The 22347-nt window shown below is 43.7% G+C and overlaps 1 protein-coding gene and 1 long non-coding RNA gene across 3 annotated transcripts in view; one reads left to right on the top strand and one right to left on the bottom strand.

Annotated features, from left to right (window-relative positions):
• Positions 1-817: 817 nt before the first annotated feature.
• LOC128832341 (uncharacterized) lies at positions 818-16229 on the top strand. The gene is made up of 3 exons (XR_008443968.1): positions 818-953; positions 2367-2512; positions 15671-16229. It is a non-coding gene; the product is annotated as an uncharacterized LOC128832341 (long non-coding RNA).
• Positions 8809-22347, bottom strand: part of LARS2 (leucyl-tRNA synthetase 2, mitochondrial) — a 117402-nt gene continuing 103863 nt past the window's right edge. For both annotated transcript variants that reach the window (XM_054019628.1, XM_054019629.1), the window contains 2 exons: positions 21173-21300; positions 8809-12038 (listed from right to left, as the gene is read on the bottom strand). In XM_054019628.1, coding sequence (XP_053875603.1) covers positions 11859-12038; positions 21173-21300 — 308 coding nt within the window. In that variant the 3' untranslated portion in view covers positions 8809-11858. The remainder of the gene's footprint in view (positions 12039-21172; positions 21301-22347) is intronic.

The raw sequence follows: 22347 nt of genomic DNA, 5'->3' as shown, positions 1-22347 counted from the left end.
ATGCCTGAGGAATTTAGGAGCACAATTCCAATCGATTTAGATGCTTTTGCAAATCCCCCTTTATTTGGTTTGTGCACACAAACAGGTCTAATTGCTTGTGTCTGTACCCACAATTCACTACAGCTGCAAGGATTTTTGGTAATTAGCTATGGCCACAATTGTTTGGGCCTGCGAAAAACACCCCACCGAACCAGGCCATCACAGAAAATCAGTCCCCCAAAGTCAATGCTTGTAATAAATAAAAGCCACAAGAATACTTTACACTTACATATCAGCCTTGCACCAAGGGCCATATGCCGCAAGTGCTCTGACATACCCAGGCACTATGTTTTAGTGGGGAAATAATGAACTACTTTAAATCTAATAATAAACTAAAAATAACACTTTTCAATATATTTCCAGGATCAAAGCTGGGTATGTAGGTTGCAGAAGTGAACAGATCCCACCAATCTAGAGATAACAGACACTGTCGCTGAGAAAGAAATTGGGGAGAGAGAAAAAACCACATGCCCATGCAAGAATATCTAGGACCCTGTGGCTTTGTAAAGGGCCTTAAATGGGTGTGTAATTTGTGCTAACTTTAAGGCTGCTTTACACTGGCTAGGTGATGTAACGTGGCCTTAGTGTAAATGAGAATCAGGCCCTAAAAGTGTTCAAAGCATTACATTTCCTTAAAGAAACAAGCCTGGCCCTGTCCTGAAGAGGAGGAGGGGAGGGATGCTTTCCCTCTCTTTTCCTCTGACTCCTCAAGGGGCTGGAGCAGCCACTTCTTTGTTTACAGGGCAAAGCAAGCGGAGGAGGGAGGGAAAGCCTTTGAAAGCAGCAGCTCTTGATGCCTTTGCAGAGGAGCAGGAGATGAGCAAGAGGATGGATGGCAGGAAAGAAAGAGAGATTCAAACCAGGCACATTCGGAGATTCTGCTGGGCGCTGGGCCATTTAAAGACACTGCCAAGGTTTGGAGGCCACACATTAGACCTACCTTAAATAGGTTCCAAGAATGCATTGAAATGTTTCTAGTTATCCCCCCTTCCCCCCCGCCCCCCGGGCCTCCGCATTCCTCTGGGAGGCCTGACACTTCCTCCCACGTTTGCTCCGGTTTAACCCGCTGAGACACTACTGCAGAGGCTGCTTAGGACTATTCTTTATCCTAGGCCTCGTCTACAGTTGGGGATTTTAGACACCAGTGTAGCTGCACCAGTGCAAACTCTCCAGAGTTGATGCAGTTGTGCAACTGTGACCAGCTACACAAGGAGAGCTTTCAGCAATAGCTAAAATTCTCACTGCAGACAGGGCTTAAGTTTCCATCAGCTGCCTATCTGAACGCTTCCATCTGGGGAATGGGGCTTTGGCCGGCAAACCCCACAGGTCCTTGGGGATGCACCAGAGGCACAGACGCTTCACCCCTGACTTGGCTTTGGGGCTCTCTCCTCACCTTCAGCTACAGTAGGGTTACCATATTCTGTACCTCCAAATGGAGGACACTCCACGGCCCCCGGCCCCGCCCCCAGCCCCGCCCATACCCCCTCCCCAACCCCGCCCCCTCCCCAAAGTCTCCGCCTCCTCCCCTGCTTCCCGCGAACATTTGATTCGCGGGAAGCCTGAAGCAGGTAAGGGAGGTGTGGGGGGGAGGAGGCGCAGCCCAGGCTAGCCCTCCCGGCGGCTCCAGCCTGGGTCGGCTCGGGCCCTGGGGTGCCGGCCCCGGCCCACCACCCCCGGCCCGCCCAGCACTGCCGGCCCCCGGCGGCCCGGCACACCCCCGGCCCGGCTCCCCGGCTCCCCGGCTCCCCGCCGGCCCGGCCGACCCGGCTCCCCGCGGGCCCGGCCGGCCCGGCTCCCCGCGGGCCCGGCTCCCCGCCCGGACCCCGGCCCGGCACCGCGCCCCCAGCTCCCCGTCCGGCCCCGTGCCCGGCCCTGCACTGCGCCCCTGGTTCCCGGCCCGGCACCATGCCCCCGGCCCCGCACCGCCGGCCCCGGCCGAGCACCACCCAGCCCTCCCGATTTTCCCGGACATGCCCGGCTTTTAGGGATTTCCCCCCGGACGGGGATTTGAGCCCCCAAAAGCCGGACATGTCCGGGAAAATCCGGACGTATGGTAACCCTAAGCTACAGCTGCCCTGGAAATCCCCTTTTAAGAGGCGGGGCTGGCACCACAGCTTGCAAGGGACACACAACAGGTAATACAGCCTATAGTCAGCCTTCCATGACAGTAGGGCAGTGCCGTGGAGGGGGCTGACCCCCCTTCCTGAGGAGAGAGGACAAATCTGCACATAGCACTTGTGGGGATTATTCTTTCCCCTCCCCCCACAAACTGTGGACAGAAATGGGTCCTACCAAATGCGGCTTTGTCTTTTCCCTCGTTTTTGTAGTAAAGTTCACTGAGTGTAACTTAGAGAGAGAAAAAATGTTCCACCAAAGTCCAGCTAAAACCATCACAGCTGGAGAGACATCCCTGCTTTGGAATACAAATCATACAGCACAATGAAAAGCTTCACTCACACACAGTCTGGTAAAGGTTTGTTTGTTTTTTTTAATTACCTCGCCCTTTATAGTTATAACGCACCACAACAGTGGCTCTCTGGCTCACACAGTGCTATGTAAATAAATCTCACAGCACCATTCAAGTATTATGTATCAGAGGGGTAGCCGTGTTAGTCTGGATCTGTAAAAAGCAACAAAGAGTCCTGTGGCACCTTATAGACTAACAGATGTATTGGAGCATAAGCTTTCGTGGGTGAATACCCACTTCGTCAAACGCATGTGGTGGAAATTTCCAGAGGCAGGTATAAATATGCAGGCAAGAATCAGTCTAGAGATAACGAGGTTAGTTCAATCAGGGAGGATGAGGCCCTCTTCTAGCAGTTGAGATGTGAACACCAAGGGAGGAGAAACTGCTTTTGTAGTTGGCTAGCCATTCACAGTCTTTGTTTAATCCTGAGCTGATGGTGTCAAATTTGCAAATGAATTGAAGCTCAGCAGTTTCTCTTTGAAGTCTGGTCCTGGAGTTTTTTTGCTGCAGGATGGCTACCTTTAAATCTGCTATTGTGTATCCAGGGAGGTTGAAGTGTTCTCCTACAGGTTTTTGTATATTGCCATTCCTAATATCTGGCTTGTGTCCATTTATCCTTTCGTAGGGACTGTCCAGTTTGGCCGATGTACATAGCAGAGGGGCATTGCTGGCACATGATGGCATATATAACATTGGTGGACGTGCAGGTGAATGAACCAGTGATGTTGTAGCTGATCTGGTTAGGTCCTGTGATGGGGTCGCTGGTGTAGATATGTGGGCAGAGTTGGCATCGAGGTTTGTTGCATGGATTGGTTCCTGAGTTAGAGTTACTATGGTGCAGTGTGTGGTTGCTGGTGAGAATATGCTTAAGGTTGGCATGTTGTCTGTGGGCGAGGACTGGCCTGCCTCCCAAGGTCTGTGAAAGTGAGGGATCATTGTCCAAGATGGGTTGTAGATCACTGATGATGTGTTGGAGAGGTTTAAGCTGACTGTAGGAGATGGCCAATGGAGTTCTGTTCAGGACTGGCTCCAGGGTTTTTGCTGCCCCAAGCGAAAAAAAAAAAAAAAAAAAAAAAAAAAAAAGCCGCGATCGCAATTGCGATCGGCAGCACTCCAGCGGCAGCTCCACCGCGCCACTTTCTTCTTTGGCAGGAATTTGGGGACCCGAGACGGACCCACCGCCGAATTGCCGCCGAACAGCCCGACATGCCGCCCCTTCCCCTTGGCCGCTCCAAGCACCTGCTTGCTGGGCTGGTGCCTGGATCCGGCCCTGGTTCTGTTGGTTTCTTTCTTGGGCTTGTCTTGCAGCAGGAGGCTTTTGGGTACACATCTGGCTCTGTTGATTTGTTTCCATATTTCCTCGTGCGGGTATCGTAGTTTTGAGAATGCTTGGTGAAGATCTTGTAGGTATATCAAGTATCATGTATCCCTATTACAGAGAGGTAAAATGAGGCACAGATTAGGTAAGTGGCTTGCCTCAGGCCCCACAGCAAATCAGTGGGGGGAGACAGGGCAAGGGAACAATCTCAGGGATCCCAGCCACTAGATCACACAGCTGCTTAATTGTGATATGAGGCAAATTGTGTTCAGTAAACTGTAGAGCCTGGTGCTGTGTGCTTGTGGGAGGCCGGGTGATAAGTGCCAAGCACGAAGCTTCTCTGGCTTTCCTGCCTTTCCTCAACAGACACATTGTTTGAGTTTCTCTTTCTGGTCTATGTACATACCATCTGTGGCATTTGGCGTGGTTCTGATCTCACATCCATGTAAGTCTAAACTCTTGCTCTCGGTTACTCCAGACGTCCACGAGTGTAACTCAGTTGGTGACAGTTGCATTTTTCTTGATTTACACCAACCTGAATGAATAGTGAGTCAGGCTCAATATTTTCTCTTTTCTGTTAAAACGATCCTGTTTTTCAGGAGAATAAATCTGGAAAATATCCCAACTCCCCCCCCCCCCTTTGCATTAATAAATACAGTGTTGTGATCTGCTTAAACTCTGTACATGGCTCTTCGTATTCCTAGTTTGAAAGAACTCTGTAGGTCATGTGACATCCTGTCATTAATCAATGGACTAATTCAACATAGTGGACATGACAGATGTGGCTAACACATCCACCCGTCCTTTCACTGTATGTTCTAGAAGGTTCTTGCTGACCAACAGATGTTTTTTAAATGTTCTTTCACGTGGGAAAGTTGCAAAGCAAACATTTTGATTGCACCCTTGATATTTTATATGACCACATGGATCTCCAGGGATGACACATACTCAAGAAAAATATTTCTAAAAAGCTTTCTAACTTTTGACAATACTTGTTGGCTGGTCAACACCAGGAATATAACTACAGTTTCTGAAAAGTACATCTTGCAGCAATCAGTAAGATTCTCTAACGCTGCTGCTGGATATTTTAAGCTAATCACCTTTTTTTTTGTCACAGAAAATTTAATTTCCTGTTGAAGGCCTATTCTTTTAGCCTTACCCTCAAAACAAACCCAGAATGCCCAATGCCAGTAATGTGTCATATTGCTTTATTACGTTGCTCTCTTTTCTGGCCTCATTATTTGTGCCATTATAGTTGCAGATTCCGGCACTGTATTGTTTATAGTTGTCATGATTATACAACATGTAACTTTGGGTACAGTTGACATGAAGCATAATTAGCAAAGATCAGCTGCAATTGCAGGGTCTGATTCCCCATTGCTCTGAACCTCGTGCAGTCATTTACATCAGTGAAAAGTAGGTGTAGAACTCTACTAACTCAGAATGGAAGCATTTTACACCCATTTTGGTCTGGTGTAAATGACTACACCAGATACAGCGAAATGGAGATTCAGGTCCTTAGATCTGGATTTGACCATCTTCCTGCACCAAAGCCCACGGGTGTTTGGATCCAGTGGCTTGGTTGGAATCTATTTTTAATAATTAATAGCATGCAAAGCCTGATTTTGAGTAAATGTGTAGATGCACAATTTAGCACGTGCCCTTGCTTTGGATACACACTATTAGATGCATGCATGCAAATGGAAGATTCGCACATGGCAAAGTGTCCAACTCACTGTGTGTGCAAAACAGGGACTTGCACACACACATCTAGTAGTGCATGCACAATAGAGGTAGGTGTTTGGATGTATGTAAATGTACTGTCAAGTGTACTGAAGAGTAGGCCTTTAAAGTAAAAAAACCTGTAGAATTCTTTGCACCAAGAAAGGCTGAGAATGAGTTTGGGTGATCACAGCTGGAAAGAACATACTGATTAAATTGATTACAGCTAAGCGTTTTCCATTCATGTGCTGTTGTGATGAGTGAGAGATCAAGCTGCCTACAATGGCCTGCAGATCAGTAGAACATGCAAAGGAGTCTCATGGCTGCCCATTACTACAGGCTACTTTTGATGAGGTCATTATGAACGTCTCTATGGCAGATTTAGGCTATATTCAATTTAAAACAAATACAAAAATCCAAGAGATTTTCAAAAACTTCAGCTTTTCACTCCATCCAGTACTTAATTGCCAATGCTAAGGATGTGGAAGAACAATTCTGTCAGTGACTTGCTGTGTCTTTTTCCACAAGTCACTTATGCCCACACTGTCAAAAGCATCCACTAAATGGTGCTGAACTTGAGATATCCAAGGTCAGATTTTCAGAATCCCTGAAGAAACTTAATTCCAGAGGGAGTGAATGGGTCCTCTGGGTGCTGGGTATCCAAAATTGAGGCACCAAAAATCAGTAGACACTAGAAAATATTGGCCTCAATTTCTCTGCGTCTTAGATTCCACATCTGTAAAATGTTAGCTCACCTCAGAGGAGAATTGCAAGATAAAATTTTTGCATTCCTTTGGGACTCCTTGGACAGAGAGGCTAGTGAAGTGCTGTGTTATACAATACTAGAAAGTCACTTTCCAAAACATTCTAAAAGGAAAAACATCACCATGAAGGTCAGAGGATGAGTCCAATTCTCTCTCTCACCCTTGACACACACAGGCAAAATTCTCTTCTCTGGTCTGCACTGTGGATCATAACTGATATTCTGCTCTCCTTACACATGTGTAATTCCAGTTCTGCTCTCATTGCTGTACACAGCAGAACATGTATTTTGAGTTCCTCTGCATTTGGTGGATCAACTGGGATCAGGGGCTGGTCCCCATGTTTCTTCTGAGGGTGCCTGCCAAACCCGGCTGCCTGACCAAAAAATGTGGTGGTAGGTCCATGGTTATTCCTGTGAAGAGGGATGATCAGACCCTGAGCTAACAAAGGGTCGATGAGCTAATGGGAGGGTGCATCTGCCTTCTCTGGGTTCTCATTTTGTTTCAGTACTACCATTGGCCAACACTTCTGCTACAGTACAGACCTTTGATATAAAATTAGGTATGGCCATTAGTTGGAGGCACCAAAGAGAGCGGGAGAAAAAGCATCTATCCTGAAAATCTGTGCGTAAAACTCAAAATAGGTAAAAATAAAGTGAAGGGTGTTGACTCTCTTCTATAGGTTACCTAAAATAGTCATATAAAATGATGCGATTTTTTCCAGTCTCTAACCAACCAGAAACAGCCCTAGTGTAAGATACAATGAAGCTTTCACTAAAGCACTATACATTGCAAATCTCTCTAGGAATGAACAATTGGCAAAGTGCTACTTAACATTCTTTCCAGTTCATGTTGATTGCAAAAGGTTTAGAGAAAGACCATGGCCTTCTGGGAGGCTTTACACTGAAAAGAGGAGACACAAAGGCTTACACTTTATGAGCTTCATTATGGGCAGAATTTCTCCTATGGGGAGGAACCCCCCTTCCCCAGTTCTTTATAAAGGCAAATAAAAAATGGTGTTAGCCAGGTGTTTTGGTTCTGAGGCATTGTTTAAAAAGCTAATAAACAAGAGTTAACTGCATTTGCTTTTCAATCAGATTTCCTTTTTGGAGTCAGCTGAGGGGCCTGGAAAAATAAGCGCTTTCTCAAGAGTGTTCTAGCATAGATTTTTGTTTGAAGTATGTCTGAGACATGTTTATAGAATGGTGTTAGCGCACGACCTAGGCTGTAACAGCATTCTCTAACATGGTTTTAAAACCATGTTGCCTCATCCACATGTTAAAACCAAGTATTCGAATCCCTTGATCATGCTAGCCAGACAGCCATGTTTAGTAAGTATGCTTAAACATTATTTAATTTATCTATGGGTTTTATACAGCCGCCCATAACTGCAGTATCTGAGCACCTTCCAGGTGAAATCAACAGCAAAGGCCCTGGTGGACTTAATGGAATCTCTGACACTTCTCCCTTTTTGGGGTAAAAACTCAACTTGGGGTAGAGGTTCGGGGGGCATATTGGGGATTTTAGGTATAAGGAGGTGTCAATGTTTAACTTTTTTTAAACTCAAAAGTTAACTTTAGAAACGTAGGAACTGCCCGATGGGATCAGACCATGGTCCATCTTGACCTGTATCAGCTGACAGTGACCAGCTGCAGATACTTCAGAGGAAGGTGCAAGAAACATTGTTACAGATAATTTACCCATAGGGGCAATTTCTTCCTACCCCCTCAGTTAGAAGTTGTCTTATAACTTTAATAATCAGGGATTAGGTGTAGGTATACTTAGTCCTGCCTAAATGCAGGTGAATGGACTAGATGACTTCTTGAGGACCCTTCCAGCCCTACATTTCTGATTGTATCACTTTCAAACTTTTGTTTTCAATCCTTAGTAAAGTAACTCTTTATCCATATAAATGTCCAGAATTTTTTAATTCCACTGAATTCTTGACCTCAGTGATATTTTGGGGGCAATAAGTTCCACTGTCTAATTTTACATTGATAAAAATATTGCATAAAACAGTTTTAAAATTTGCTGTCTCCTAATGTCACTGCATGTCCATTTGTTCTTGTACGGGTTTCTCATTAAGCAGTAGGATACTGAAAATTTTCCTTGCAGTGTCACTTTTCTATTTGATTGTTATGGACTGTACTGGGTGTCTCTCTCACTGGGTACAGCTAGTCTCCCAATGACCAAGCTTTCTCTTGTTCATCACTTGCATGGAATAATTATAGGGATACCATATCCATTTAAGTATGTATGACTAGCATAATACCATTCACATGATCCACCACTGAGAAGAATAGATTTCAAAATCTCATACTATTTAAGATTGTAAGCTTTGGGGCAGGGACTGCCTGTTTTGTACAGAGCCTAAACCAATGGGGCTCAGTTGGGGTATCTATTTGCTACTGTAAAACAAATCATTTCTAAAGAAATGTAGAAGATGTGGATTAGGGAAGGCTAATAAATAAATAAATAAATAAATAAATACCCACACAGAGTTACTTTAGACAAGTAAGATGCCACTTGTTGTCAATATCAGTCCAGTCTAGGCATATTAATATAGAAACAAACTTGTGATACACAACTGTCATAAGACAAATAAAATGGTGGTGGTTAGAAGCATGTTAACTTTATGAAAAGTTTCAACAGCTATCATAGGCTAAACCCAAAAGAACCTCAGTTGATAGCCGTACAGCTTTCAAATACACACTCAATATGGGGTTAGGCTATGTCAAGCTTTCCACATCTTCATCTCTCCCCCGCTTATTTTTGCAGAACTGTATTTTATCATCGAGACCACACTAGAAACCAAGTTGTGACTCACTGTAAACATGCAGCCATGACTTGACGTATTTCTTGCACAATTGGCTATAATGATTTTTTTTTTTTAAGATAGAGGAAAAAATTGTTCCCTATTATAAATGTGTATGCATTGCAACGTGAAATATACAATTCACTTCTTCATTCTGGAAGAGCAAATACACTCCTGTGCTAACAGCAATAAATACTGTTGTCTGCTGCTGAAACTGGCCATTACTGCAGCCCTCGTTAAAAGGCACACAGATTTGTTGATCTTACTGCATTTTTCTTCCTCCTAGTAAATGAGGAGGGTTTCTATTTACAGAATCATAACACCTCCCACATCCATGAAAAACTCTTCAAAACTGTTGCCTAAGGATTTTGTAAATGTTTACACAGAAAAAGCAAGACAGTGCTGTGAGTTCCAAATGATAGTTTAAAAGGCTTCTTTATTAGTCCTTATAGGGGCATCTGAGTTTTAAGAATTTATAACAACGTGTATATCAGACAGTCACTGGAATTAAACTGGTTTTAATTTTCAGCTGATGCCTAGCTTTGATTGCCTGGCTAGATACATTTCTTTATGGCTAGGATTTTTAAAGAATTACATTACAAAGAGCAGATTTTCATTGTAAATATGCCAACTGCGCCAAATTCCCTTGGCGTTTCTCTGTTGAAAAGGACTGTTGAAAAAGAAAGCATAGATCAGTATGGTCCAGTGGGCAGGGCAAGCGGCTGGGAACTAGGAGAGTTAGTTTCTGGAATTAAAAAAATCAGAGACCCGAATCCTGTTTGCTAAGGTTGGAACTAGTGTGGGATTCTAACTGTATCTATCTGGGTTCTAGTCGCTTGGGTGACTGACTAGGTAACAAACTTGTTTATGACTACTAAACAGGATGATTTTTCTGGTTTCTTTTCAATTTAGGAGACAGACTGTCTGATTGATGAGTTGGCTCCAGGGTTAACAGACCTTTTTAGATGGCTAGCTGATTTTTTTGGCTGGCTTCCTAGCTGCAAAGTTACCCCCTGCGTGGCTGGTTTAAAAGGCCACTTGATTCACTGCCTGTAAAGAACAAAGGTCATAGTACAGTAAACCCTGTAATTTTCTTTAAGAAAACCATTCCAAATGACTGCAGTGCAGACTTGAGGATTCAAATTCCCTCTCTTCCTTTTGTTAAACAGTGTAAACATTTCCTTGTGCATATAACAGTAACGTATTGTACCAAAAAAATGGCTGCACTGGTGCATGAGAATTATTCTGTATTTTATGAAACAATCTCATTGACTTCAGATTCCCCTAGGAACACAATTGTTTATTTGCACATAATGAAATCCACCGAAAAAACAAGAGAGTTGCCATTTGGGTTCTCATGTGAGAGCTCACCTTGAACCAAGAAAGGATGCTATGTTTGCCTTCACCAGCCCTGCATTACTAGTATCTACGTAATTCTTTTGTACAATGCGTCTGGCGTGCTCGGAGATGTGCTATCTGGTGAAAACAAATTCTATTCAGAAGAAACTTTCTGTAGTTTGTAAAATCTGAAGAAGATAAATGTAAGGTGATGGAAAGCAAGCAAAAAGGACACAGATTAAACCAGAATGTATGAAAAGTATTTTTTTATATTCTTAATTTGTCTGTCAAACATGTCTGGAGTGCACTGTCAGAGCTGTGTAAGGAAACATCCATCCTGATGGCCGTCACCAGGGGTTCTCAACCTTTTTCTTTTTGAGCCCGCACCCCCCACCCCCGACATGCTATAAAAACTCCACTGGTTTTCTGCTTATGAAAACCAGGGCCTGCGGTAGGGGGGAGCAAGCAGGGCATTTGCCTGCGGCCCCATGCCAGAGGGCCCCCCCACAAAACTAAGTTGCTCAGGCTTTGGCTTCAGCCCCTGGTGGCGAGGCTCAGGGCCCCAGGCTTCAGCCCCACGCAGTGGGACTTCAGCTTTCTGTGCTGTGCCCCATTGAGTCTAACACTGGCCCTGCTTGGCGGAACCCCTGAAATCTGTTTGAGGCCCCCTACGGGGCTCTGGACCCCTGGTTGAGAACCACTGGCCTACACTACCCTACCCACAATCCAGTGCTAATTGATTCCTATAAGCACTCAATTGCACCAAAAATGTGGATAAGGAATAATGCTATTTCATATTAGCAAACCCAAATGTGATCTCTATCTAGGAAGCAGAGGTGACTGGTGACGTATTATGGTTCTTTGAACGTGTTGTGGAGCAAGTACTCACTACAGTAGTTTGGCTCTTTAATCACATTTACCAAAAACACTGATAGAAACAAAGTCAATTTCCTAGTAAGATACATTCTAGAGATTGGCCCAGATACCCATGAACTTTAGGACACTTGAATACTGGGGCAGACATTGTAGGTTGGGCCCATCTCTAATGCCCTCTTAACTGCAGTTTCAGATATTTCTCCCAAATATCTTTTTCTTTTGCCTGATTTTCCTTACACTGTTGCCTCTTGTAGCATCCTTGCTCAGCCTGACAATGTGGTGAAGTAGCTTCCTTCACTGATCAAATAGGAAACCCCAATACCTTGGCTTTTCTTTATGTTTAAATGAAGACTGACTTGACAAGGATCAGCAGCAATACAGTTTTAGCCAATAAAGATTTTTCCTTTTTCTCCATTGTGAAATAGATTTAAATAAGCATAATTGGTATTTTTAATGGGCTTCATTTTGAAGCATTCCATCAGCCACACACAGGCTAGCAGCCTTAGACAACACATATGCCCATTATTCTTGCACTAGGAAGTTGATGAGGGCAGTTCTTGGAGACAGAAAGGCCTTTTTGATAGGACGTCCCTGGAGGTGTTTGATTCCCAGCTCACTTTGAAGAATTAGTTCATGGACTTCCTCAGCATTCCGGGCTACTTGGCGAGGCATACTGACTTTGCCACAAGCTTTGTTATTGATCTGGAAAACAGAGACATGACAGCAAGAAAGGACTGAAGTTACTAACTTGACCCAAAGGACTTCATATCTACACTCCAATCCACCCAGTTACACCTGTAGGAAACAATGATATCAAACCTTCTCTCTTTTTCTTTATTGACTAGAAAGAAAAAACAAATAACCCCCTAGGTACCATATAGAAGGAGAGTGACTCTGATTCACAGTATATGCTCATGGAAACTTGAAAGAATGGCAATGTGAAGTTCTCCTTTTTGAAGACTTCTAGTGTCAGCAGAATATACAACAATATATTAAATGTTTGAGAACTGCACAAACTGAACAAGGAGACAGCAAATCTAACTGTTTGGCAGATGGAAATTTTTGACAGTCTGCTTTAGACTTTTGCTTTGTCTTTTAAAGTACTTGAATGATAAACCACAGAGATTAAACCACAACATTAGTTTAAAACAAAACTTGTGACTGAGTAGATACCTCCGAAAGAGATTAATCACAAACTATTTTTAAAAAATGACATCCGTTTATTAACAAGATGAGTATCCATAAAGCTAACAGCAACTGCTAGGAACACATCCCCTAAGAAGGTAATGTTTTCATTTGTTTGGCTGCTTTACAAAGCAACTTCTGTACAGGCTTCCTAACAGCATGGCAAAAATCACACACTACGGCAGAATAACATCTACCTAGAGATTTATTTAAAATGATAAAAGGCACCTCTGGGGATGCCTTTCACCCTTTCATCACTGCAGATCATTTCAGCCAATAAAATAGATAAAGGAAGGAGAGTGGACATCGCTACTGAGCTCCTCCTCCCAATTTAAAACCAAGAGATTCATGACCACAAAAGCTGTCAGATTTGTATGTAACATTTTAATATAATTAATGAAATCAACCCCAATCCTAAATTATATCAAGTAAGGTTTTTAGATATTTTTATTCAGTTTAACCAAATAACTTCCCTGTAGGAATGTGGAAGGCCACTGTAGGTGGTGCAGATCTTTGTCCTTTGGATCAAAAAGTAACGTTTTCCATGGAGTTTGGACAGGAGCTTGCGTGAAACCTTTTCTGGCCACTGCATTTTATCAAGGATATTAGTATACAGTACAGATACTGCAAACCAGGAGGAGGGGGAAAGGTGGGTCCCAGGTTTTGTAAAAGGAAATGATCTGTGCAATTCTTAATGACAGAAGTGGGGGATACTTACTGTAACTGGAGGTTCTTCGAAATGTGTGGTCTCTATCTGTATTCCACATGTGGGTACGCATGCGCACCATATGCCTGAGTCCAGAAATTCTTCAAAGTAGTATCCGTTGGCCCACACACATGTACGGTAAAAAGCAACAGAGAGTCCTGTGGCACCTTTAAGACTAACAGATGTATTGGAACATAAGCTTTCGTGGGTGAATTCCCACTTCGTCGACATGCATCCGACGAAGTGGGCATTCACCCATGAAAGCTTATGCTCCAATATATCTGTTAGTCTTAAAGGTACCACAGGACTCTCAGTTGCTTTTTACAGATCCAGACTAACATGGCTATCCCTCTGACACTTGACACATGTATAGTAGTTCTCCTTGTGCTCCTGACTGAGGATATAGAAGGTAGTCTGGGTCGACACCTCTCCAGTTCCTCTTCTCACTGCAAATCCAACAAGATCTAGGGTATGGAGGGCAGGTAGTCGAATACAGATAGGGACCATAAATCTCAAAGAATCTCAACATTACAGTAAGTAACCTCCACTTCTTCTTTGAGTGCTGGTCCCTATGTGTATTCCACATGTGGGTGATTTGCAAGCAGTGTTCAGATTGAAGGTGGGTGTGAGGAAGCGGGTATCAAAGATGCTTGCAATACTGCTGATCATACAGCTGCATCCGCAACTGAAACATGAACTACAGCGTAGTGTGTTGTGAACATGTTGACAAAACTCCAGGTGGCCATCCTGCAGAGGTCCTGCAGCAGGATATCAGATAAGGATGCTGTGAAGGCAGTGTGTGCTTGTGTGGCGTGAGCTGTGCCACCCCAGGAGGAAGAAGTTTTGTCATCTTGTAACACTCTAAGATGTATCCCGAAACCCACTTAGAAACCCTCTGGGAGGATATGGCTTGCCCACACAATCTCTCTGCTATGGGGATAAACAGTCTCAGTGATTTCCTAAAGGGTTTGGTTCTTTGCAGGTAGAACACCAGGGCATGCTGAACATCCAGGGAGTGAAGTCTCTTGTCTTCAGAGGAAGCATGGGGTTTTGGAAAAAATATAGTTAAGTGTATCATTTGATTGATATGGAACTCAAACAATCTTGTGAAGAAATATGGGGTATAGATGGAGAAAAACCTTTTCTTTGTGAAACATTGTATAAGGAGGATCTGCCAAGATGGCTCTGAACTTGCTGACCCTCCTGGCCAAAGTGATAGCCATTAAGAATGCCACCTTCATGGATAGGTGAGTCATGGCATGCCGCCACAGGATGGATCTGTGAGTGTCAAGAGGACAAGGTTAAGGTCCCGTTGAGGTGTAAGTTTAAGGCCTGGTGCAAAAGAGCAGACCTTTCATAAGTCAGACTGTAGCAGGGTGAGTAAAGATGGAGCATCCTTCCACCGGAGGAGGAAGGCACTTATTGCTGGTAGGTGTACTCGCAGTGAGTGAGACCTGAAGTCTTCAGGGACAGGAGATTGTCCTAGACTATCGGGATGCTTAAGGTGTCTGTAGAGTGTTGGTGGAGTTGTGCCCAGGTTGAAAAGCATCTCCATTTGGCCACATAGTAGGTTCTAGTAAAGTTCTTTCTGCTTTGGTTAAGGAACTTCTGAATGGGGAATGAGCATGAGCGTTCTATTTTCAATGCCCATCCAAACACCAGGCTGTGAGGTGGAGTGAGTCTGGATTAGGATGCTTGATTTCCACCCCCCCCATCCTGTGTTAGGAGATCTGGGAATGGGGTGGATCCTGTTTGGTGGGTGGACAGACATTGTTAGAAGTTCTGTGAAAGCAGAACTGCCGGGGCCAATAGGATGCTAGGAGAAAGATGTTGGCTCTGTCTCGACATATCTTCCCCATGATTTGTGAAAGCAGGAAAATGGGAGGAAAGGCATATCTGAGGCCGTTCAACCAAGACAGTATAAGAGCCTCACCTGGGGAGCCACGTCCCATGGCTCCCCAGGTGAGTACCACACTGTGTGAACATCTTTGGCCGCGCGGGGGGTGGGGGGGGGGGGAGAAGAGGAGGAAAAGGGGCGCTCAGGCCTCTGCCTGGCCTTGGGCTTCTCTGGCCAAGGGGGCGCTCGGGACTCCTTCAGGTGGGGATGGGGGGAGGTTGGGGGCTCTGGCCATGGGGGTGAGGGGCATGTGGGACGCATGGGCGAAAGGGGCGGAGTCGATGCTAGCCACCCCGAAGGGGGGCTCCACTCACTGCCCATGTGCCTCACCTAGACAGTATAGGCACTGTTGATGTTCATCACTGATGGAGACGGAGCGAGGACAGGAGAAACAATTCTTGAATCCTGGGACTCTGGGCATAGTCCCAGAGCTGGGGAGGGGTTGCCCAGCTGGGGAAAAGATATATTCTAGGCTAACTATAACTTTAACTACTAACTACTAAGCTAAAATATATAACTATTTACAAATATTGTCTTTCATTGCAGATTATACAACCTACTGAAGGAGGACATGATTCTGACACGGGCCATGTGGCGGTAAGAAGGAACTGGAGAGGCATCGACCCGCACTGCCTCGTATACCTTTGGTCAGGAGCACGAGGAGAACTACTTCACATGTGCGACCAAGCCAATGAACACTGCTTTGAAGAATTTCCAAACTCAGGTGCACGATGCACATACTTACCCATCTGCGACATACACATAGGGACCAGCACTCAAAGAATAAGAAGAATAACACATTCATATCTCTATTTCAGATTTTACGGGTCATAAAATCCTGTCTACACATGCCTACTTTGTTAAATACGTAATCAGAGAATTCACTCCCATTAACAAAATTACTAGAAACGATATACCATGGGTAGTGTAAAGATGCTCATTCTGTAACATAACATCCTTTTAAATAGAGAGATCCAATGATTATATTATTGTATAATGGGCTCTAAACAAAAGCTTACTGTTGTAATGATTATTGTATTGTCTCTTATTTACATGACTAAGATTTATAAACCCGTTGACACTCTCTAAATAAAGACAAAGTTAAAAAGAACACAACCTAACTCCGTCTATACATTAGACCTTACTCTAACTCCTTATATGAAGCACCCCATTAGATTTCAGCCATACGCTACAACATTTTATTGTAGCTTTTATGAAAAAATATGCAAAAGCTGTTCATCAGACTATTCCTTTTTGACAGGGGCCTGCAGAAATGCTCCATTGATGAAACATTCCAAAGAGAAAGTATAATGTCAAAATTAGAGTGCTGAAAAAAACACAGGGAGACTGGATGGCTCATGAGATTCCTAATAAGATATAAAGCCTTTTACCACTAGGTCAACAGTGCAATCTATCCCAGGTTAGCAGTGGCTGATGAGATGGTAACATCTGATGCTGTTCACTGTCCTATGCAAAATGGGTTAACAAGTCTGTGTCATTTCCAGTGGGCAGATATCCACAGTGCAAAAACTATCACAACCCGCATACTTGGTGCCAGTCTTGGCAGAGAAGCCACAGGACTGAATGAATATGATAAATGGATTATCTTTTCACTCCCACAAGTGGTCCCTCCAGTCAGGGCAGAGAAACATGGGCAAACTTGTACTGCAGCTGCCAACGTTGTCAGACCTGACCTGCCATATCCTTGCTATTTGTGGCCGGGGCAGAGCTTACAAATTATGCCAAACTGCAGTGTGGTTTTGTGATGTCACCAAATATTTACAAAATGGTTTTCTTCACCACCTGATGTGAAAGGCTTGTGTATTAACTCTGTTATTAAAATACAATCTTCAGAAGATCCACCACCTTTAACAAGCACTCTAGTGACATTTTAATTTAAAAAAAAAAAAAAAAGTTACATCGGATTGTCAGCCATACCCTTGTCAACTACTATGATTAGTCACCTTTCTCTAGCCTTCAATGGGATAATATAGCCCATATCTGTGCCAGGTAGAAGTGTTAGGAGCAGAAAGCCAAGATGCAAATATTCTGTTTGTGCACCAAGTACATCCTGTGTTACTGAAAAATCTACTTCCATGTGACCTTCAAGAGGGAACAAAAACTGTCCTTGTGTCCTTTTTTGCTTCTTTACCAGGTACAAAGAAGGAAGCTGTCCATTTCCTTTCTGCTACTTTTTTACATTAGAAAGTCTGGATGTCATCTACTTTGGAAGATTCTTCAGGGATTGAAGCCTAGTGAAACAATGATTCTGCAAAAGATTGAACTGAGCAAGAGGGAGAAGACCTTTAAGTCAGACTTCCATATATTTTTTTAACACCTATCTGACTCCAATCCATTAACACCTGCAGTAAAGCAGTACAATAAGCAGCAAAAAAAAAATCATAAACGAGCTTTAAAAAAAACCCTTTGCAGGACTAGAATTCTGAACAATTCTGCAGGCATTGATATGTGAGGAACTCTACTTGTGTGTGTTTGCAGGATCAGATCTGAAGCGTCTAAAGAAATAAATCATTCTGCTTTTCCTTTCTAATTAATTGAGCTGACACACACCACAGTGGGTAGTTCCAGATATTTTTTACAATGCCAAATGGTATGATGTGATGTAACGGGGTGGGCAAAGTGCAGCTCTACCGTAATGCCTGGGCCAGCAGAAATGCACACATACGGTACAGTGTATCTAAGCCTTTCTCCTGCAGGTAATCTAAGGTGTAGCAACTATTTTCTTTTGCCCAGCTCTTAAAAGGAACTGCTCTCTGTTTTCTAATTCACCTACTCCCCTTGGCTCAGAGAAGGCTTTAACATAAGAGATATTAAATCAATGTGTGCTGCTTCAGGCACACAGACTATTCCGTCTCTCTAAAAGACCTGAATTCAGGTTAGGCTCAGGGCACATTTTACTGGGCCCACTCTGGGAATTTTTTACACCATCGTTCATTTTTAAATGGAATATAGAGGGTTCAATAATGCTGACCATTGACAAACAGACTCACCATACAACATGCTGGAAAACAAAGAATAGCCTGGCATTTTGCTGGATAGCATAAACAACAGAATGAGAAAGGTAAACAAAAGTTGTAATGGTCCCCTGGGCCCCCCCTTAGGCTTCTTTTCTAAACCAAACATGGGCGGGTTTTTTTAAACTTTTCCTCATAGGTCAGATTTTCTAAACCATTTAGCATCTTTGTTGCTCTCCTTTGGACTCTCTCCAATTTGTCCACATCTTTCTTGAAGTATGGTGCCCAGAATTGGACACAGCACTCCAACTGAGGATCTCACCAGTGCCAAATACAGCAGGACAATTACCTCCTGTGTCTTAGATACATCACTCCTCTTAATAAACCCAGAATGATATTAGCCTTTTTCACAGCTGCATCACTGTTGACTCATATTCAATTTGTGATCCACTATCACCCCCAGATCCTTTTCAGCAGTACCATCACCTAGCCAGTTATTCCCCATTTTGTAGTTGTGCATTTGATTTTTTCATCCTAAATCAAGTATTTTGTACTGATCTTGAAGGCGAGGTGTGTATTTGTTTATCTTTTTGGTAATTTTCAGCGAAGTCCTTTTGGTTATTTTTGAGTTACGGATGAATGAAAAAGCCATACTTTTGCCATTGTAAACCATTTAAATTACTTCTTTTTAAAATAGGACTACAGCAAAAATTGTAGTCTGAAGTTTCTGCCCACTTGGCATTAGGGACTTTCCTTTGCTTGGAGAACAAAAGGAGAAACCATAAGCAACTGAAAGATTCTTCTAAGCTAGGGACGGGCAAACTTTTTGGGCTGAGGGCTGCATCAGGTTTCCAAAATTGTATGGCGGGCCGGTTAGCGGAGGCTGTGCCTCCCTAAAAAGCCAGGCGTGGCCCAGCCCCACCCCCATCCAACCCCTCCTGCTTCTCGCCCCCTGAAGGCCCCCCTGGGACTCCTGCCCCATCCAACCCACCTGTTCCCTGACAGCCCCCCAGACTCCCCCACCCCTGACTGCCCCCCCCATCCAAACCCTGCTCTCATTTCCTGACTGCCCCCCCCCCCCGGACCCCTGCCCCCATTCAACCCCCCTGTTCCCTGCCCTCTGACTGCCCCAACCCCTAACCACACCCCAAACTCCTCTGCCCTCTATCCAACCTCCCCGCTCCCTGCCCCCTTACTGCGCTGCCTGGAGCACCGGTGGCTGGCGGCGCTACAGCTGCACCGCCCAGAGCGCCAGGACAGGCAGCCGCGCTGCCTGGCTAGAGCCAGACACGCCACCACGCAGCATAGAGCACTTGGTCAGGCCGGGCTCTCCAGCTGCGCTGCCCCAGGAGCTTGCAGCCCCACTGCCCAGAGCATTGCACTGGCGGCGGAGCAAGCTGAGGCTGTGGGGGAGGGGCCGGGGAAACTCATGCATCCTGTACGCTGGTCACCCAAATGAGGTGAGGACTTAAGCATATTTATGACCACTCACATGCTACCATTACTCTGGAAATTTTCCTCCTTCTCCTTTTTTGAAAATAAACAAGGATTTTTAATCCATCCCCCAAATTAATAGCAGTGTAAGGCTGTACAGTTAACAAGAGACATAAGTTAAGATTCCAACAGTAACATTAACTTAGCTGCACTGTAAATATATCCAGTATTTTCTCATTCTGTTGTTCAGGTTAAATGTGTAGTGGAACAAATTATTGTTCATGTTGCAAAATGTATATCATAAAATCTGAAAGATGTGCCATGTGCCCAAGTTAATCTTCTTCTTAGAATTTTAACCTGTGCATTTCCTGACTTTTTTGTGAAAATAGTTGTAGAACCTTAATGTCATCTTCATAATGTTTTTCTATTTTACATACATACACCCAAATAAAATCTTTAATTACCTGATCACATACTATTTATTATACAGATCCTGTCTTCTTCAGAGCACAGGATGGACAGAAACACAAGAGAACATTTTTACTTGTAGTGAGGCGGGGGTCCTGTAGACCAAATAGTCTGTGACTACATAATTAACAGTTATTGTAATGCATGTGGACAAATGGCTCTAATTATAGTTACACAGGCACCAAAAGAGATAAGCCTGGGACTCATGGCATCCCCTCCTTCAGGCACCTAGCTCTGCAACTGTTCCCCTAAAGGCTAAAGAGACAGTTGCTGCTGCCTTGTTGCAATCTGGAGTTAAAGCTTTGTTGGGTCTCGGAGCATGCTGAGTGCAGTCAGGAGGTTCCAGAGATTTTAGTAGCAAGTTATATTGATCATGTGCAAATGGTAACTTCCAGAGGCTTATAATTTGGACAACTCTGGATGGATTTTCATGGGGACAGCAAAAGGCATCTATCTCCCTGACCCTAGGCCTACTTCCTTACCAAATTCCAAGGTCTTGCTGCAAAGCATGAAGGTGCTATAGGTCTGCAAAGCACAACTGGAAAAAAATTGAACATTGGTAGAGCTACTTATTTCCTCATTCCTGAAAACAGTTAATCATATTTTGCTGAGATCTGCCAAAAAATGTCAGCCTGAGGTAGAGACCAAACATGGAAAATTTTAGCCCAGACAAAGTTTGGCTAAGTTACAAGCAACTCAAAACAGGGTCTTACAATGGTAAGTGTTAGGTAACCTTAACGATAGGCAGAGCAGCCAGTTTTGCCTATAAATATACACTTTTGTATAGATACATCATCATCAATGGATTAATAGATTAAAAATATGTAGGGGCCCCTTAGCTGATATGTTCATAATTTCTGCTTCAGACTCACTCAGCTTTGCTCTGCAGTCCCTGTCCTCAACTGTGCATAAGTCAAACCTCTTAAGAGTAGTGCTATCCACAATCATACAGGTATCTCTATACTTTTTTATTCTTGGTTTCTCTTGTAAGTCCACTTCACTTATTCATCTGAGCAGTCTTCCAAATTAACCAGCACAATTCTAACTTTAGCTTTCATTCTTTCTAACCTAGCATTGAGTCAATCAGCAATGTAAAACCTCAACTGTTGTCCTCAAGAACAAAATAATGCATTCACTGACCACTGCTGAAACTCAGCTTGTAAACTCTTACCAGAACAGACATCTCTATGATATCTGGTTGCTGGAGGTATTCTGGGTCCACTTCGGGCCAGGACTGATGCAGCACATCATCATCCCACTTATGATACGTACAAAGTTTATTCTGCACATGTGCCAAACCTACAACATAAAATTGATAAATTGCTGATCATACTTTAACTAGAACATTAAATCTTTTGAGTTTCATAAATATGTCAAAAGACTGCTTAATTTAAATCTTGTCTAAACCAAATACACTGGGAGGAAATAATATGGTTTAGTTTAGCATACAGCATATTATAAACAGAAAGATACACAGCATTCAGAGCTTTGAAGGGGATTTTCTTATATAATATACAGGGATTCAAATGTGACTGCTTTTCAGATTATGGTTAGAGCTCCAAAAACCTTTGCTACTTTGCCATAAGGCACAGATATAGAAGGCCAAAACTTTGTTTTAATTTAAATTGATGCTACATTGTTACACATAACAAACTTTAATCTTATAGCTAGGGCCCTACCAATTTCACGGCCATGAAAAGTGCATCATGGACCATGAAATAAGCCCTTCCCCGTGAAATCCCATCTTCCCTTGCTGCTATGAGCGCGTGAGCCAGGGGGCTCCTAGTAATGCCCATCCCCTGCACAGCCGCTCTCAGGGGAAGCTCAGACCCACCTCAGGGAACCTCCTGCGCCTTCAGGAAGCTCCGCGGTTGCTGCTTTCAGAGTCCAGTTCTGCAGGCAGCACAGAAGTGAGGGTGACAATCCCGTGACCCGCCAACAACAGGTTTGCAACCCCCACACAATCCCATTTTGGGTCAGGACCCCCAGGGTTACAACAACTGAAATTTCAGATTTAAACATCTGAAAACGTGAAATCTACCAATTTTCAAATCCTGTGGCTCTGAAATTGACCATAATGGACAGTGAATTTGGTAGGGCCCTATTTATAGCCAGTCAACTTTCTGCACTTTTCACAATTGCAACTACTTCTTGTTTAAATCATTGCTTAATCTCAATCTCACAAAATATTCAATACGATACTTTTCACATTTAAATCACTAACCCTCACTGTGACTCTGTTTCCCCATCCGTAAAATGTTGTATACCATTATTTGCAAGGCTACGTAACAAATTTCTGTAAAGTGTTTTGAGACTTTCAAATGAAAGGCTCTATAGAATTTAAGT

Source organism: Malaclemys terrapin, chromosome 2, assembly GCF_027887155.1.
Source record: "Malaclemys terrapin pileata isolate rMalTer1 chromosome 2, rMalTer1.hap1, whole genome shotgun sequence".
NCBI classification, from domain to species: Eukaryota; Metazoa; Chordata; order Testudines; family Emydidae; genus Malaclemys; species Malaclemys terrapin.
This window is presented reverse-complemented; position numbering and strand designations above follow the sequence as displayed.